This window comes from Asterias amurensis, chromosome 17 (assembly GCF_032118995.1).
Source record: "Asterias amurensis chromosome 17, ASM3211899v1".
Taxonomy (NCBI): Eukaryota; Metazoa; Echinodermata; class Asteroidea; order Forcipulatida; family Asteriidae; genus Asterias; species Asterias amurensis.
In genome coordinates this window covers 11,165,736-11,185,855 of record NC_092664.1, presented here as the reverse complement: position 1 = coordinate 11,185,855, position 20,120 = coordinate 11,165,736, and the positions used below count along the sequence as shown (strand labels likewise).

The 20,120-nt window shown below is 40.4% G+C and overlaps 1 protein-coding gene across 1 annotated transcript; it reads right to left on the bottom strand.

Moving 5' to 3' along the window:
• Positions 1-5,232: 5,232 nt before the first annotated feature.
• LOC139950111 (adhesion G-protein coupled receptor G6-like) lies at positions 5,233-11,514 on the bottom strand. Its single transcript, XM_071948738.1, has 3 exons — positions 11,112-11,514; positions 7,861-8,342; positions 5,233-5,676 (listed from the first exon to the last, which is right to left on the bottom strand). The coding sequence occupies exons 1-3, from the start codon at positions 11,512-11,514 to the stop codon at positions 5,368-5,370; spliced, it is 1,194 nt and encodes a 397-aa protein (XP_071804839.1). The 3' UTR covers positions 5,233-5,367.
• Positions 11,515-20,120: the final 8,606 nt, after the last annotated feature.

The following is a 20,120-nucleotide window of genomic DNA, read 5'->3' as shown; positions in this document are numbered from 1 at the left end:
AGGAGTGGGTTTTCCCGTTATTTTCTCCCGACTCCGATGTCCGATTGAGCCTAAATTTCCACAGGATTGTTATTTTATATATAAGTTGTGATACACGAAGTGTGGGACTTGGACAATACTGTTTACCGAACGTGTATAATGGCTTTAAAGGAATGTTACAGTATTAATGGTAAGAAACACAAATCGTGAAGATCACAGATTAACATAAAACTTACACGGTCTAATGATAGTTGAAAACATCCCTTGAAATATTTCTGTCTGAAATGTCATATTTGATGAGAAATAAATAATCAAACTTCGCGTTTGGAGTTTATCGCTAAGTGAACGTTTGTCATTTTTATTTTGGCATCGATGCAATGCAAAATTTGTAATAAGTTGTTCACTCTGTTCTCATGACCCAGATGGCCGATCGATCTCAAACGTCTACAGGTTTGTCAGTTTATGTAAATGGTGGATTACACCCAACTGTTTTGTTAACAACAACAAATTCTGCAATGTTCCTTTTAGATAATACACTTCTGTAAAAAATTAAAAGGGAGAACAAAAATCCAGAAATCTGGCAGCTAAACCTCAGCTTGCCTTGACTCTGCGTAAAATGTCTACCTATGGTGGCCCTGAAGGGACATCGCATATCGCAAACGTGTGCACATACGTATGCAATGTCGTGAACCAATTCGCGAATATGTGCGCACACGTATGCAATGTCGTGAAACAATTCGCGAATATGTGCGCACACGTATGCAATGTCGTGAAACAATTCGCGAATATGTGCGCACACGTATGCAATGTCGTGAAACAATTTGCGAATATGTGCGCACACGTATGCAATGTCGTGAAACAATTCGCAAATATATGTGCGCACATGAATGCAATGTCGTGAAACAATTCGCGAATATGTGCGCAGACGTATGCGAATTTGTTTGCAATGTCGTGAATTTTATTGCATACCTTGTCGCATACCTTAGGGGTGATGTCATAGTTGCGGTCAATTTGTTAGTGATCTAGGGAGTACGCAAATTGGCACTGGTCCCATTTTGTATACCAAATATACTTCATCAAGGCAGAAGCTTGGGTACCATGCAGGTACATTTTAGTGTGGCCATCTCTACACCAAGCTGAAGCTAGCCGCGAATTCTCAGCCGCAAATTCCCAGCCGCGAATACCAGCCGCGAATTCTCAATTCACGGCCGAAAAGTCCAGCCGCTAATTCGAGCCGCCACGCCAGCCGCGAATTTCATTACCAAAGTAGTTTCACGAAGCGACAGGATTTCTTAACTAGCTGCTACAACTCCCCAGTTCATTAGGAATTTAATTGAAAGGTATGCGACAAGGTATGCAATAAAATTCACGACATTGCAAATAAATTCGCATACGTATGCGCACATATTCGCGAATTGTTTCACGACATTGCATACGTCTGCGCACATATTCGCGAATTGTTTCACGATATTGCATACGTGTGCGCACATATTCGCGATTTGTTTCGCGACATTGCATACGTCTGCGCACATATTCGCGAATTGTTTCACGACATTGCATACGTATGCGCACATATTCGCGAATTGTTTCACGATATTGCATACGTGTGCGCACATATTCGCGAATTGTTTCACGACATTGCATACGTGTGCGCACATATTCGCGAATTATTTCACGACATTGCATACGTGTGCGCACATATATGCGAATTGTTTCACGATATTGCATACGTGTGCGCACATATTCGCGATTTGTTTCGCGACATTGCATACGTCTGCGCACATATTCGCGAATTGTTTCACGACATTGCATACGTATGCGCACATATTCGCGAATTGTTTCACGATATTGCATACGTGTGCGCACATATTCGCGAATTGTTTCACGACATTGCATACGTGTGCGCACATATTCGCGAATTATTTCACGACATTGCATACGTGTGCGCACATATATGCGAATTGTTTCACGATATTGCATACGTGTGCGCACATATTCGCGAATTGTTTCACGACATTGCATACGTGTGCGCACATATTCGCGAATTGTTTCACGACATTGCATACGTGTGCGCACATATATGCGAATTGTTTCACGACATTGCATACGTGTGCGCACACGTTTGCGATATGCGATGTTCCTTCAGGGCCACCATATCTACCCGTATCGAGAACCAATAGCTCCGCGCGCAAGTTTCGAACTTGCGCACCAACATTTTAAACTATGGATCAATCAATCAATCATTATTGATCAGTGATTTCCATATTTAAACAAAATGGTGCAAAATATATGTTCAAAATACATGTACATATTTTTAATAGATGTTAAATTTGCATCGGGGATGCAAATTTTCCCGATGTAAATGTTAATTGTTCCCCGATGCAAATTAACATGTGTTCAGTGTATTTAGTTTGTTACACAAGTCTAAAAAAAAATGCGCGAAACAAAATAATCTGCGACCACCAACTCGAGCCGTGAAAGCGTTTAATAGTGCCCTCTTGTGACTCAATTTCCTCAGTACATGCAATGGAACCTAGCAGAAACATTACGTCACATCTTTCAATGCTCGTGAATAACCCCAGAGACAGGTCAATTGTATAGCCTAGGTTAATCCCCGTCCATAATCACCTTTCACCTACATCCATTTTACACACAATCAAATCTCACATTGCTAACACATGTACCGTGTACATTGTACACATTAAATGCGGAATGTATGCGTCTTTTTCGACAGCTCTGTGACAATGAGCACACACGTCACAAGTACATGCAAGTGCCATCAACTATCACATCAGAAACATCTTCGATTGACACATACATATGCCACGCCGCTGCCAGAGCCCTTGTGTTGTCTAGACTGGATTATTGTTGTAACTGTCTCCTCAATGGTATTAAGCAAGCTGACATTAACCGACTACCAATGCTCTAAAACAATGCTATCATTTTATCACAACCTAATTACAACACGCTTCCACTCTTGACCAACAATGACGCTGGTTACGAGTTTAGACAACGCATCACCTTCAAAGTATCAGTGAACATGCACAAGGCACTCTCTGTAAATTTACTTCAGTGTATTACAGAGTCTCTCAACCTCAACAAACCTGGCCGGAGTGGCCTCCCGCTCCAGCCAGAATCTAACAATCAATCCCTCGCACTTTACAAAAGGGCAGAGGTCTCTCTACCACATTCGCAACATCAACCCACTCCAGACATTCAAGTGTAAATTAAAAACGCATCTGTTCTCTTCGTACTTAACTAAACTTTCTTTGCATTATTTCGCAGTGTATTGTATCTCTGGAAAATCCGTTTTACAAGTCTTACTTTTGATGCATGATTTCCACATCATTTCCAAAGTGGTGCATTGTAGGATATATAGTGTGTAAAATTTAAGTTAGATAATAATAATACATAAAGTTATTAGAAGCAAAGAAAGGACACGGTTTGGATGCCATTTGGACAAGGCATGCTTGTACGACTAATAACTAATAACAAGCCTTTGGAAAGCAATAACAGGACAAACAGACAAACATAGGACAAACATAATCGAACAGATCTAAATTGCAAACTTACCAACGCAATTAATACCGCATGCAAAAATCCTCGAAACAAAATAATGTGCAACCTTTCACTACGGGCCGTAATTTCGTTTCTTTCTTTGAATTCGTACATCAACATTTTCACTGTCGTTGTTATTTTCAATTTGGGAATTTGTTTTCCTTAATAAAGAAACACGTTGCCTTGGATCGGTCGAGTTGGTCTTTCAAAAGCGTTTGTAACCGTTGGTTATAAAATGCATATGGGTAGAAAGATGTTGTAAAAGTAGCATATAATGATCCACACATATAACATGCCACGAAATTGCACGGTTTTCCTTCTACCTCATCGACTAACACGGTCGGCCATTTATGGGAGTCACATTTCCATAATGGCCGACTGTGTTAGTTCGCAAAGTGAAAGGAAAACCACGCAATTTCGAGGCAAGTTTGTGTGGATCGTTGTATATACTTTTAAAACATCTTTCCAACCATATGCATTTTGTAACAAACGGTTACAAAAGCTTGTTATAGACCAACTCGTCCGATCCAAGGCAACGTCACTTGTGTTCCTTTAATCGATTAAAACAAAAAGGAGTCCTTCAAACAAAAACCAGGAAAACTTTTGAGGATGGCAATTGTTATGTAGAGAAAAAAAACAAAGCATTCGGGCCGTTCTCATTAACTTAGTTCTCTCAGAAGAAAAAAAATCCGCCAGTGTCCTATAAAAGTGTCCTATGAAGTAGGTTTGTCACACTTCGAGGCTCGTGAATAACGCCGGTCCATAATCACCTTCCACCTACATTCATTTCACACGGAGATACACACTCAACTCATCACACACTAACATTACTTGCAAGGGACAACAGTCATCTCGCCCCCGGCAAAGTCGCTCATAAAAGTCGCCCCCTGAAAGCTGCCCCCAAGCAAGCTCACCCTCTCCATGTACCAACTCGCCCCTAACAAAGTCGCCCCTATGTTGTTTTTGTGCAGAAGAAAATAATAACTTGATAAATTTACAAAGAAGTGTTACTAATTGCATATGCATAACACACTGCATGCAAACGAACGAAAGGAAACTTTCTAACTATTTTGTTTGTTTGAAGTGTCCGTGGTAATATTTGACAGTGTCACCCACATCTCTACATCACATCACCAATCAAAACACAGATACGTAAAGCTACGTCACTGCACGTTTATCCGATGAGATCGGCCTAACTTCATGGCGCTGCTTGGCAGCCGATTCTGTGCTTACTGCACGATTTTCATTCCATAAGGCTGCTTACCGTAAGCACAAGAAAAGGCAACGCTAGCCTTCCGGGTGCTTATCGCACACAAAATAATGACGTGAATCAATCACATCCATAAAAACGCGCAAGATGGCCGCCTTATTTTCTCGCCTAGTGAAATACGCTTGCATCCCAACCTCTTAAGCACGGAAATGTGCTTACCGTTAAGCAGCTCTATGAAATTGAGCAATGATTATTATCCAATGAAATCACTGGTTCTGAACGGCAAGTACAGAGACAGGGGATCAGTCTACACTGTACACAAAATAAATCGTGACATGTCTTTACCTGTCAGCTAGGGTGCCAGGTAAAGTGCAGTAATTTCCACAGTAGGAGTTTTGCAAACTATCTGTAAAGCACAATATTTACAAAACTTCCACTGTGAAATTTACTGCACTTTACCTGGCACCATGGCTGCCAGGTAAAGCACCGTCAATTGTACGGATTGTATTTTTTAACAGTGTAGGTCCTAACGGGTTAGCATAATAAAAGACCAGTGGGTGTATGAGACGCTGCTTAGCAAACTCATGGTGGCGCCCTATATTAATCCCCACTCCCATCAGTTACATTTTAGTCATATTGATGGTGTTACTGCTTTCCTCAGCGATCTTCTCTGACAGGGTGACCATTTCCCGATTTGTCTTCTTCTGAGCTTTGGGGCTAGATGAGTTTTCATTACGGGCATTTCTGAGGATGTGCATTCCCAGTTTGGTCTTCCACATGGCGATGACGCGCCTGTTGCAAACAAAGGCGAGACAGACGAGCGCCCCCTGGAGCGAGTTGAGGATTATGTAGGGATACCAGAAGGCTGGGAGGTTGAACAGGGACGCGATGAAGCCAAAAATCCAAGTGAAGCCCATAATGGCTGATAGCTGAAGGCAAACAAAAAACAATCGAACAATCGCACAACATATACATTTTTGTTTACACTGTATAGGCATATTAATTTGTTTGGTTTGCGGTATTACCATGTGTGTATCTACTTGTCATGTTGATTTTTGTTTTCTTTCGAGAACTTGTCTTGCTTTATATTTTACTACCGCAGAGTAGAGTTTCGGAATTTAGGGGAATTGTTAGATCTGAAAAGAACTGTCCTATCAAAACGCGGACTTCCCGAGCTAGTTTCGTCCATTCTACGCGTGGGTTGAGTCAATTCAGACAACAATGAACTGAGATCATAGTGAAAAAAACGTGTAAAAGTATAACAAGATAAGGATCAATTTTTGTTGTGTAGTGGATTGTATTCAGCGCGCATAATCGTTACTGGGTGACGCTTAAAGCCCGGTTCATACTTCCTGCGAATACGAATGCGATACGAATGTTGACGTCACAAATTCGCAGGGCAACTCTGCTAAACTCGCTTGCGAATATCGGTGCGAAAGGAGGGTTGTTTTTTGCCCGAAAATGTATTTATGAATGGGAATCAAAGTGTGCTGAATCGGTTTTAATTTACCTCGACTTCGTCTCGGTAAAATAATCAAGTCCAGGCCTCGGCGCGGGTTAAAACCACTAGTTAAACCTCTTCACTACACACTACGTTTGAATAATGAGAACTAGACTACTCCATTTACATAGCAACATGAAATGTTTTGACGGTGATGTCACTTGACATTAATCTGTAAGCGGAAAAGCAACATATACCAAACAAAAACTAGAATCAAATACGAATCCAAAATGGATGACTGTTTGGGGGTTTTTTTTGCGTGCATTATTTGTTATAAAAGGAACACGTTGCCTGGGATCGGTCGAGTTGGTCTTTGAAAAGGGTTTGTAACCGTTTTTAACAAAATGCATATGGGTAGAAAGATGTTGTAAAAGTAGAATACAATGATCCACACAAACACGCCTCGAAATTGACCATTTAAGGGAGTCAAATAAGTTTACACCAAAAAATGGCCGACCGTGTTAGTTCGCAAAGTAAAAGGAGAACCACGCAATTTCGAGGCAAATTTGTGTGGATCATAGTATTCTACTTTTAAAACATCTTTCCAACCATAATGCATTTTATAACAAACTGTTATAAACCCTTGTTATAGACCAACTCGTCCGATCAAAGGCAACGTTAAACTATTTATGTGACGTCACTGTATGACGTAGGGTAGTTAGGTAGTTAAACTGAACTGTACATTCGTTACGAATCTACACTTAAACTGTCGATTCGTTTTAAACTAAAGTAAGTTCATCTTGAAAACTACTGTCTATTAAACTGAAAGATGAAATGATTTCCAACAAAATACAGCTGAACAATATCAATTGGAGTACGTAAAACATTGATTTATTATTATTGAGCAAACTGATATTGTACTCGATAATGTTGCAAACACTGTATTAAGTTTGCCTGTATATTTTGCAAAATAGTTTAAAATGTGACCAACCGTCGTTTGACAAATTAAGTGATATTATTATTAGCGAAATCTCATTCACTCGATGGATGAAATAGTTTAATTCAGAGACTAGACTCTAAAGCGTAGATTCGTGATAGCCCTGGCAGCCTACACTTTTGTATTATACTACAGTGACGTCCTGGATATCAGGGCCCATTTCTGGGCGGAAAATTTTAAAAGCTTTATATCTCAAATCTTACCTGCAAGAAAGCACTAACTTCAACAGATTCACATTCCATGGCAGCATAATATGTTCTGCACAAATCTGTCATTCATGAAATAATGCAGCTCCCAACGTTAAGGAATTCCCATTTGTGTTCGCCCTCTCACAGTCTGCCTTGTGTACGCAAGACGCACGACGCGCAAATCTTGAATTGCGTTTGCGTGTTAACGCTGTGCAGTCAAGATACGGTGACTAAGAATTCATTGGTTGATGTGTATTTCATCGGGTTTATATTAAAATGTTTATGTACGTACTGAGCGCCTTGAGTGCCTTGTGGAAGATACTTGTCCTTACATAAGACTTATTACAATATTATTATTGTAATAATCAAGAACTGCACAAAATTGTCCAATTTGTTTATCAGTTATAGACTCCTTGGGCTATGAAGCATATAAACAAAGCAAAACAAAACGGAATAGCTAATGTGTAGTTATTACTATAACCCTCACCTTCACATACAGAAACAGGTCGGTGTTTGCCCGATTCACCGATGACTTTTGTCCTTGCGTGATGTTCATCTTACCCGAGGCACGCCTGGTTATCCTGATCCCGATGATGGTCAATGCAAACAGAACTGCATTGGTGCCAATAATCAGGGCCACCGGCACCCCGAAAGCCACCAAGTTTGCCGTCCCTCCACCTAGCCAACAAGCCTCGCTATCGCCGTAGTGTACGTCCACATCCACGCAGTTGCAGTAGCTCAGAATCACGCACACGCAGACGATCACTGTCGGTGAACCCCAGCCGTAGAGGGCGTAACACCAGACAGATCGGTTGTACGTGCTGACGTTCTTTAGTCTGGTGCCGACGCCGAAGGTGCGGTAGATGTCAATGGCGAGTAGATTCATCCAAAAGAAAGCCGAGAGCCAGAAGAAGTGACCAGCGATCGCAAAGCCGCTGCATAACTCTTGGATGTCATTCATGTTGAACCCTGGAGCAAAGGTAAGGCACATGTGTTGAACACACCACATGTATCCTTCACCGATCTTCAACACTTGGTGGCAGCAGACACTGCTGTGGTATATGGGTTGTGCTGCGCTGCCTAGCAATGGGTTTAAGTGTTGAGATACACGGCGATCATATGATCACCGACGGGTTATTGGACTTCTACTTTGCAAATCGCTTGTACAACTCGTAAGCACCACCGCGGTGTCTGCTGCCACCAAGATTTCAAGATCGGGAAGGATTGCTCTTAATAAATAAAGATTTCCCTATTTGTTTTAGGACTAGTCCTGTGTCCCTTTAAGGTGCTATTTGTTAGACGATCTTCCCATCAAGGGAACTCGGCGAACTCCCACAAGGGGCAACAAAGGGGATATGAAAAACCAAGCTGGCAACAGCTAATATCCCTCATACAAACATTGGTTAGACGTCCATTATTAAGAATTACACAAAATTCAATAAATTGAAATTCAGTAACTAGACGACAATATTGATTCTAGTCTTGCGCCGCAGCGGTTATAGTTGGGGTCCGGTTTCGAACCTTGTTGCAAGTCATACAGTCTAACCACTTGACCACTCTTTACACATAAGGCTAGTCCTAATTAGAACGAGGAACTTGTCCTAACTCGAGATAAGACAAGTCTGAAGTTTGTGGTCAAATCCAGCTTCGGGTCCATATTATATCACAAACCACGAACCTAGGTTACACATAGGCACTTAGATTCATCCTGTTTTTATTCGCATGTATTGGTATGGTGATTCGTTTTGAATCATCATACTTGTCAGATTGAAAAACAACGTGTAATAGAGCGATAGCGAACAAAACGCCCTGATAGACGACTTCTGCGCACGCGTAATTCCAACCACACCGAAAATATATCTCATTCAGATGCATAATTATTACGTTGGGTTACACCAGGTGAGAACATAATATGTGTTTACCAAAGGCGTGCATGCAGTGCATTTACTCTGCGTTAAAGGGGAGGGACAGTCACTTACTGCAAAATATTGTGCATTTTGTTTAATAACCCCGCTGGTTGATTTGAAAAAAAAAATAATTGTTTCCTGACTTCCTTCATTGTACGCTCGAGAAACAAATTGAATTGGTTTGAGAGGCCTTGCTCACCGGCTGAGCAAAAAACAATCAAGACAGACAGTCAGTGAGTGATTCCCAGGGGTTTTCCCCTTACCTTGTGCGCTGTAGCCTGAGCACTGGGGGTATTTGAAGCTGTCATTAAAGCTCTTATCAGTGATTTGAGGGAATTGTTATACAATCTCTGGACTGTCTGAAAGAAGTTGAGAATGCTTTGAGTCCATTTTGTGTAGCACGTGCATGCAGTTACAATGGCGGTTGTTGACTGACACGATTAGTGAGAGTGTATAAAAATCGGCCACTCGTGGCCAGCGGCGTTACTAGAAATTTTCATTTGGGGGGGGGGGGCAAGTGGGGGCAGAGATTAACAAAAAAAATTGGGGGGGGGGCGGCAAAGAAGTGCAAGATTATTATTAAATATGTTAACTGATAGTTGATACACACCAATGCAGATCTTAAACAGTCTACATAGTCAGCATGTAACAAAAGATTGCGAAAACAACCAAATCTAAGAGAACTTGTCATTTGTATAAGATACAACTTGTGGACTGTATACAAGGATTAAATTACCAACAGTGATTACCAAGCATTAATTTAGAGTTGTACACGGCATTCTCAAATAGGCTCTGCGGGTACGAATTAAATTATTGTTTGAATGCTTTATTTCAGTGTAAATACCCAAAAATATAATAATATTAGGCCAAGTAAAAGAAGAAACATGTTTAGCGTCCCCGCCCGCTTCCTTTTTACAGGCCGCCTCTTTTTTATTTGTTTTTTTATTTTATTATTTAATGCACATTTTTTTTTTTTTTTTTAATAGGGTTATTTTAAATGATCTCAGCAAAAACAATCTGAATGTCTTGTCTGAATGCCTCGACCAAAATGTTTCATTAATGTTTTGTGTATTTCAGCAGTAGAACAAAACAATGGATATTTGACATTTTAATAAAGAATGGCGGCAATCTTAAAAAAACAAATACAAAATAAAAAAAACCTCCTCCTTCCTTTTTTTGAGAAACCCGGACGCTAAACATATTTCTTTTTTTACTCGACTTTATTGTGACAAGTGTAAGCCATTAAAAAAAATCAAAATCAAAATACAGGATTGAAATTGTGGGTGTATAATAATCCAATTTTAATTATGAAACGGATAATTATTTAAAATAGGCATACCTGTCAATTCCAACGCTTGCTTCAAAGGAGAAGAAATGGTCTAAGCAACCTTTTGCGCTGGCCATTTTGATGTAGTAAATTTCTCTGTCTATTTTCTTTCTCCATAGTTAACGGAGCTATTGGTCTGCGTTCAGACCACCACGTATTAAACAGAACCATAACTTTGTGACTTCCTGCACTCTCTGTAACCACAAACCACACAATACATTTACCGCTAATACGATCGCGCGCGCGTTTCTATGCATTTGCCATGACTGCGTAAAAGTCCAGTCCACATACTGATAAAAATAAAAGTTTTCCTTTTTACTGCAGCATTTTGTGCAGCCTTAAACGATTTATATATTAGGGCCTATAAGAATATACTTTTCTGTGATTTCATATGGGGGGGGGCAAGGGGGGGCAAGGGTTCTGAGCGCAGCCCCCCCCCCCCCCCCTCTGGTTACGCCAGTGCTCGTGGCTCGGTTAAGTTGAGAGTTAGGTGGTTATGCTTACCTATAAGCATCGTTGCCTGTGCAAAGAAGAGAGCAGCTACCAGACTCATTAGAGATTTGCCAGCCACGTTCCGACGGAGAGCTGGAAATGCAACATACGTGGCTATTGTGACCGTCAGCCCGACCATGGACACGCTGCTCCCTGCAACTGTTAGGATAAGTTGAACCAATTCGTCTAGATCACCGTCAGAAGAGGGCGCTGTTTTCACCAAGAAACTGCAAACTTCAACAGATCCATTATCCGATAACCTATACTGGCCGTTAAGGAGGATGATGTCATCATAACCGACTAACTTAATAGAGTCATTGAGGGCGCCAGTGAAGACGTAGTCTGTCATGGAGAATGTGAGCAGTGGGCAATCGAGGTTCAATTCATCACAGTATTCAGTTAGGTTTGTTTCCATGAATTCACCCAATGTCGCGTCCCAGATCAGGGCCTTTGCAAGAAACTTGGTCGATCTGTGCTCAGATGAGTTCGTCTGGTTTCGGGACTCGTCTAATTGCAAACTACAGGTCGGTGCAACCGTGAAGGAGTCTAGATGGTAAGTGCTATTCCAAAGACCCCCCTCTTTGAAACATTCATCCTAAACCATGTGGTTGAAGTTGATCAGTTGATCCGTAGGTGACGCATCACAGTCAAGTGATATGTTCACGGAACACTGCGAGGCATGGTGCTGTGCGCATCTACCCCTAGAAGGTAATGCCCTCGGCTCGACTGATGAACAAACCCAAGTTACCTTGAGGTCAATGCAAAATATGTTTGCATTGTTTCTGGTCAGGTCGTTTCCCTCTTTGGTTGCCAAGAAAACAATTGACAGGAAATCGTCTACAGATTGATGTACGGCCGTTTCCCAACTCGTGTCTGACCGTTCTACGTCTGGGAAACTGCCAGTAACCGTCAGTTTGATCTCAACGGCCAATCCATTAACTCGCACACAATTTTCGCCGTTCTCTGAAAAGTCATAGCCACCGGGGCACGTCAAATCACGACACTGGCCAATGTACGGATCGTACAACTGGCTGGTGCTGCAGACTTTTTCAAAAACTACAGGTGTGCCTTCGGACCTAATCTCTGTGCGATCCGAGAAGATCATGAGGGTTGCCATTGAAGAACTGTCACGCCCATCTCCTCCAAGTGGACGACACCATAAGTATTGCTCTGACAAAGACAAGTGGCACTGGGCGCAGAACTTGTTTCGGTAGGTAATACCATTTACAGCGACTGGGGCGAGATAGCCATGATGGCAAAGTTGCTTATCCGCTTTGTTGGTTAACGGAGGACACCACGCGACGTCTACAAGAACGCAGCTACGAGGCGTGCGCAATAATAACCTTTTTTCGCCTAGTCGTGTTGTCGTATAAGTCTGGTAGTCTGGTCTTGTCACTCTCTTCCACCTCTTTTTAAAGCTAACATGATGTGCATCCCAGTGAATTATAAGGTCCTCGGAGGGAACAGGTGCAAAAAAACCTTGTGGAACAAATAAAGTATACCAGAACGAAACGTTCTCGAGTGCAACACCATGACAGATTGCACAATATACATTTTTGTAGTGAAGGTTGTCTTGAATGCTATAAACTGGACTGCCTCGAATGGACGATACGAATCCAATGTCTGTCTGGCACAGGTCACGAATACCGATGACATTGTCCTCCCAATCAACAGGACAGAGTGAAATCAGGCGATGACCCAAACGAGGCATTTGATCATGGACGCGCAAATCTTGTGTCTGGATACACCTTATGTAGTCATCTATTGGTGTTCCTCCAGACATAGAAGGACGATCAGTATCTGGCGTGGTGGCTGCCACTGATGATGAGTTCCCAATTAGCAAACCATCCACAAGACAGGAACAACAGTCGTCGTACTTAACACAGAGCTCGTCGCATTGACACAATCTCTTTTCACCAACGGCTTCTTGGGTATTTCTGCATGGACACATGTGGTATAAGCAGCTGCCGTTAACAGAAACTTGGGTTGAGTTAATACCTGCGTTAGAAACGTAAAGAGTACATTCAAAATAAAATAAAAATATATCAAACCAATTTAACCATCATGGACGTTTTTAGGAAGTTGACGAAGGAGCCTTTTGTAAGAAAGAATTGAATAATGTCTTACTAGTAAATTTAGTTGATGCTTCGTGCTTTAGGGACCGGGCTCGGACCCACACTTTGCTGATCAGAAACACCAGAGTTTGAATACGGTGCTCCTTACCGCTCGGCCGAACTCTCTGTGTGAACTTTAAATCGGTCAAAGCACTACTTGTTGTGGGATGATGACATTTCAAACTACTATGAGAAAGTTCAGGTGAGCGACTAGACTTGACCAGTTACTGTGACGTAGCTTCTCGAGTTGACCAAATCGACCATTATCCAGTGCATGGTTCGGTAAAGCCAATCTCCCTGTGCTCTATGGTTTCTGGTTGGTCTCAAGATACACGTGACACAGTTGCTATTCGAGGCGAAAGCTTGTTCGCTCTTTAGGTCAACTTCTGTTTTGAACGATGGCGGCACAAAACAATGTTGTGTTTGTAGCTGTTCCGACCTACCGTCGGAACAGGTATTGTTTTCGTCGGGATTTTTATTATTTTTATTTAGCTGCACAGGACGTATTGTTTTCATCTAGATTGTTATTGTTTTTATTATTATTCTTTGTTTCCGCCTAAAACCCATAACATTTGTACACGTTTATTTCTCCTAATCTCCCAAACCATAATACGAAAGAGTGAGTTTATTACACCAAATTGAAGCTTAGAACATAAGCTTTATTCTAAATGTAAAAAAAAAAAAAAAAATCTTAATTAATTAACCACATAATCTTCATTTGAATATAACTGGATGCAGTCGCTTCCATGTTATTGTTAAATATTCTCTATTGTAAATATAATACAGTATGTACCTATCATGAGTTGTGACTTCTTGAGAGGAGTCTACTCATTTGAATATAACTGGATGCAGTCACTTACATGTTATTGTTAAATATTCTTTATGGTAAATGCAACTGTGTATGTACCTGTCATGAGTTGTGACTTCTTGAGAGGAGTCTACTCAAGTCTTTTTTTTTCTTGTTTTCCTACCCGCAATCTGGACTACAGCGCAGTCTCTTTTTATTCGTTTTCTAACCGAGTTCTGGACTCATATACTTTGTACACGAAGTTTGAGTGTTTTCGTTAAACGAATATGCGTATAACTAGGGGTATTTGACGACGACGACGACATACCATTGTGTCCACAGATTTACACTAAACTTGAACAGTTTGAAGATAATGACAGTTGAAAGCTTCCCTTAAAATATTACTTGCTGTGGTGTTGTAGTTTTTGAGAACTTAGTGAAAAAAAATGTCAACGTGTATCGAGTCCTCTTACCAGTTTTCACGGTATTATGCCTTTTCTTTGAATTGGGAAACAAATAATGATGCCCTATATCAACCGATGCCCTAATTATCTTCATTTGTTAATGTGAAGTATGCAAACATATATTCAAACTTGATGGGCATTGAAATGTTCACACCACACACCGATCTTCGATGACTTCAACTGGCCCAATTTGTTTTGAGTTTTTCCTGTTTTCACGGCAAAGGAGAAAGTATGGTTTCCCGGTCAAGCCATACAGGGAAGAAACATCTGCAGTGACTGAAGTGTTCTTTGAGACTCTGTGTATGACTCTACAGCCAGCAGTTGTCTTCATTTAATTCAAAATATATATTTTTATTTATTAAAAAATTACCATGGTAACTTGCAAAAAAAATCAACAAGCTGATGTTTAGATTTTAATATTGTTAATAATAATATTGATATGAAGGATAAGAAATAAAAATCTCCAAAAATATTCGAAAATGATATAAGGCACAAGGCTTCTTTAAGCCACTGTATTTTGTTTCCAGAATGCTCAGCAAAATATTCAGTCACATGATTTGATCATCATAAATAATTGTGAATTATAGTGTTTGATGAAACTTTTTCGGTGGGCAAATATTTTTAGTTGGCCTCATTATATGACATTATTATTTTTGAACCTTGTAGAAATGCCTAAAATACGAAACCTTTTGCATTTACAAGTGCAAGTAACCAGTGGAGCCTTACGTGTTTCTAAGTTTTGGTCAAGGGAGAGGAGACTCTTTGCTTAATGAAATAATATGGGTAGCTTGGCATCAGTCGCAGATTGGACGCGCGTGCAAGGGGTTAATTGTAAAAAATATTAAAATGCTTTATGAAATCTTTGCAGCATCATATTTCATGAACTACACGGCCGATTTTTAAACTGTTAGTAGTTATAGACTCGTTAGGGGTTGGAGATTAATTTAAAAAAATTATGACCTCAAGTTGACCTCTACTTCCGGGTCAACCGGAAGTGGGACCATATGTCAAGACACTATACAACATTTTTCATGTCTAGTTTTGTTTGTCTTTGCTTATTCTCTCGCAACTATTTTGTGCATATGTTGAGATACACCAAGTAAGAATACTGGTCTTTGACAATTATTACCAAAGGTGTGCCTACATCAATACCCTGTATAATGCACGTGCGTAAATAGGTTAGTTTGCGACAGACTCCATGTTTGGGGCCAAACTAAAAAAACAAAAAAACAAAACTGGGAGTTCTTTCCACAAAGAACCTGTCGTCGATTTCACCAAACTCTTCCCAAATTAGGAGTTAAGTTCCGTATCCAAAGGCGTAGGACGCATTAAACCCATCCTAAGTTAGGACGGTATAAACGCGTCCTAACTCGAAATAGGATTTAGTCTAGCGTTTCGTAAAATCGGCTGCTGATCACTTCCAGGAGAGTGCAGTGAGTCATTAAAGGGACACACCGGCTCACCGTGTACGCAATTTATAGGGCTGTAGAATCATAAATAATGTTTTTATAGAAGGTTGCTGTAAAAAGAAATCATCAAAATGTCACGTAATTAGCGAAAAAATGATTTAAAAAAACCAAAATGTGTTGAACGAAGTTATAAGCAATTTTACCTTGGCGAGGAACACTGGTGACTGTCAATGAAAACCCACTGTCCGTGTTTCTGCTGTCAGATGTAAAACTTAGCCACATAGAACTCTCCCTGAAGAATGGATTACTAGGCAGATCACTACCAGACCACTCAACGAGTATGTTATCTGTGTAATTTGCACCATTCCCAGCTCGGAAGTGATCACAGCATTGCTCGGTGGAGAAACTGGAGAAAATTATCGACAATTTCCAATCTTTCTCGGTGTGTAGAATCCAAACCAATTCAAGATCATTGGTGTAGTTGTCAGGATACCGCGGTGACTGAATCATCAGAGTTTCATAGGAAGGAATGACGTGTACAGATGTGTGATTAACTGAAGGGGGAAAAACGAACCGATTTAGTGTGTTCTTTGTTTGTATGTATTATTATAATAAACTTTTGCAATGTGATTTTAAATAAACTGCGTAAAGAACACTCAAAAACACACAAAAAGAAAATATCTTTAAATATTAAACCGGATAACCCATAAAGTCAAAAACTGATTTTGTTTTACCGGTATAGTAATCGGAGCAACTTTCTCATTCGTTTAGATACGTCAAAACTCCATAGGAAGTTGTACAACGTTAGTTTGTTATGCCAAACTAAATATAATGCTACTCTCACACTAGGGAAATTATGCTAGCGAATGGACTTACGAATGGAATTATTTGACAATCGCTCAAACTTCGCAACATTCGCCGTGTTTCGTAAGCGTTGGTGACAATTTCGGAACGTTCACTAGTCATTCTCCACCTCTTTTCGAAGATCACTCAATCAAAATGTGGCGAATGTTCTTGCGATTATGATTAAATTCTTGCGAATATAAATGTTAACATTCGCGGTGAATTCGCCAAACAATTGCGATTGGATGGTGGATATCACAGAAAAATGCAAATGCTTGGATGTTATATGAATATTCATTTTCATCTTGGTCACCCCTCGGTCGTCCCTCGACCTCTCCTTAACAATATATGACGAATGCTTACCAGCGCTTGACCATGCTAGCCAATGCCTTACAATTAGGCAACGAACGTTGCGCACGTCGCGACTGAGCTTACCAACAATTTCAAACAAATGAAGCGATTGCTAGCGAATGTTACGAATGTTTGCGAATGCTTACGAAAGGGCTTACAAACGTTAATAATGCACTTAGGAATGTTACGAATGTCTTACCATCGTTGCCAATGTCTTGCCATTTTCTGACTAATTTCCGCGATCGCTTTTAATACCGGGGTGAATCTCGCTCTGGCCACTTGTTCGTTTGACAAACAGCAACACCACATTTGTAAGAAAGGGAACCTGCGAAGGTTACAAACGCCTTACGAGTGCCTTTACGAACGTTGCCACAGCTTCCGCATGCTTTACAGACGTTAACAATGGCTTACCAATGCTAACGAATGTCGAGGCGAATGACCGTCTTCGCAACATTCGCTGAAATTAACAAACCTGTTTGAAAATTGACCGATCTTCGTAGGGAGATGGGGCGTGACGGGTAACCTCTCCGAATTTGATACGAACGCTTACGAAGACACTGCGAATGTTGCGAAGTATGAGCGATTGTCAAATATTTTCATTCGTAAGCAAATTCACTCTTATATTATTCGCAATAATATTGGGAAGAGCTTTTTAATTTCAGCGAATGTTGCGAAGACAGTCATTCGCCGTAGATTTTCGTAAGCATTGGTAGCCATTGGTAACGTTGGTAAAGCGTGCGTTAGCGTTGGCAACTTTCGTAAGCTATTGTAAGGCATTGGCAATCATAAGAAAATAAAATGAATCAACAACAATATAATTGCACTGGAAAATTTAATGATGCCATAATCGGTATGATACCGATGGAGCTAATATAATAGTCACAGGCATGATTGTGTTAATGTTAAAGGCACTGGAGACTATTGGTAATCACTGTTATTTAACCCCCCAAAAAAACTTACTTGTTAACGATCAATGGAGAGCTGTTGATAGTATAAAATACTGTGAGAAACGGCTCGCTCTGAAGTAACGTAGTTTTCGAGAATTTGATTTCGAGACCTCAGAGAATTCGATTTGGAGGTCTCAAAATCAAGCATCTGAAAGCACACAATTTCGTGTGTCAATGGTGTTTTTTCTTCCATTATTATCTCGCAACTTCGATGACCGATTGTGCTCAAATATTTACAGGTTTGTTATTTTGTGCATATGTTGAGATACACCAAGTGAGAAGACTGGTCTTTGACAATTACCAAAGGAGTCTAGTGTCTTTAAGTCCACATTACTTAATATTCTTTACCCCCTATACGGCTATTCTTACCTAGACCGTTGATCAAGACAGGAATAGCAAGCAACAGTAAGATTAGTTGAGCAGCCATGGTCTTTACCAACTTCGCAGAGTAAACTGCAGATTTCTTCTCCACAATGACTGGTTAAAAACAATGTCAGAAAGAAGAAACTCTGGGAGAGGCAATTTTGTCACTCAAGTTCTGTTGCGACTGTCGTCGCCTCCAACGTGTCATCTCAATGAGATCTCTACCCATTACCGTCTCTTTTCAAGGAAATTTACACGCACGTGCGTCACGCGTTGCATGTCACGTTATCTTGGGTAATGGCATTGATTGGTTGATTATAGTTTGCACTCATGAATTGTTTCACTGTGTGCACTGCTCTGGGTTATGAATATTCATGAAGTATATAAACACGTTTAACTGCTTCACTTCTCCCAAACTCCAACTAAAAGCGAGATAAGTAATTGTTGTAAAGTGTTGTAAAGTGGTTATTTATGAATATTCAAAAGTATAAACATATTTCATCAACATCAGTATCATTCGATTGGATAAATCTTTTCAATTATGCATTCTTAAATCTGGAGATGTTGCTTAACAATGTTCTGCAAGCAGAAATAAGCAGGATACTTGTCACAACTTGAAACATTGTCCTAGGAACATTGTAGTTTGGCTGGTAACTTTATTCTAGTATAAGCGAAAGTGTGTTATGCTTGGCTCTATCTGTGCTTGAGCAGCTCTATGAAATTGGGCCCTGAACTCCATGCGGAAACTGATAATTCCAATAATTTGAGCTGCCATCTCCCATGAGAATCAACCCCATTGATCCCTTGTTCATTTGATACCTAATCAAAACCCTCAAAATTAAATAAACTGATTGATTGACCATCTAAAAGACAACCACAATGGACGTTCGTTCTGTCCGTCTAAATTATAGCCTCAACTCAAGTCGCAAACTGAGAACTCCAATAATTTGAGCAGTCATCTCCCATGAGTATCCATTGATCCCTTGTTCATTTGATGCCTCATCAAAAACATCAAAATTAAATAAACCGATTGATCATCTAAAAGACAACAAAAAATGGACGTTCGTTCTGTCCGTATCACTTTTAGTCTCAACTCAAGTCGCAAACTGAGAACTCCAATAATTTGAGCGGTCAGCTCTCATTGGTATCCACTGTCTCTCATTCTTTTGAAAACGATTTGGGGTGCTGAATTATGACGCCATATATAGTAAATCACGGCAGCCCATTATTGTCTGACAGAGATGCTACGAAGTCTATAAAGAATTTCTAGTGGACTCTGTCTCCTAGCGGAGAACCCTGTTGCTAAGATAACATGAAAATAATTATAGTTTTGCGCCTGGTCCTGGTATTATCGTTTGCTTACTATAAATGCTCACAAGCTGTACAACAGGTATTTCCATGCATAATTTGTGTTAGGCTGGTTTTTTTTAAAGGCAGTGGACACTATTGGTAATTGTCAAAGACTAGCCTTCACAGTTGGTGTATCTCAACATATGCATAAAATAACAAACCTGTGAAATTTTAAACTCAATCGGGCATCGAAGGGTGAAAAAACACCCTTGTCACACGAAGTTGTGTGCTTTCAGATGCTTGATTTCGAGACCTCAAATTCTAAATGTGAGGTCTCAAAATCAAATTCGTGGAAAATAACTTCTTTCTCGAAAACTATTGCACTTCAGAGGGAGCCGTTTCTCACGATGTTTTATACCATCAACCTCTCCCCACTACTCGTCACCAAGAAAG

Coding starts and splice junctions, on each gene's coding strand:
- LOC139950111 (XM_071948738.1), bottom strand. CDS start 11,514: ATGGAAACAAACCTAACTGAATACTGTGATGAATTGAACCTCGATTGC. Junction 8,343..11,111: donor ACAGGCAACGATGCTTATAG/GTAAGCATAACC, acceptor CCTTTGCTCCAG/GGTTCAACATGAATGACATC. Junction 5,677..7,860: donor ACCTGTTTCTGTATGTGAAG/GTGAGGGTTATA, acceptor GTTTGCCTTCAG/CTATCAGCCATTATGGGCTT.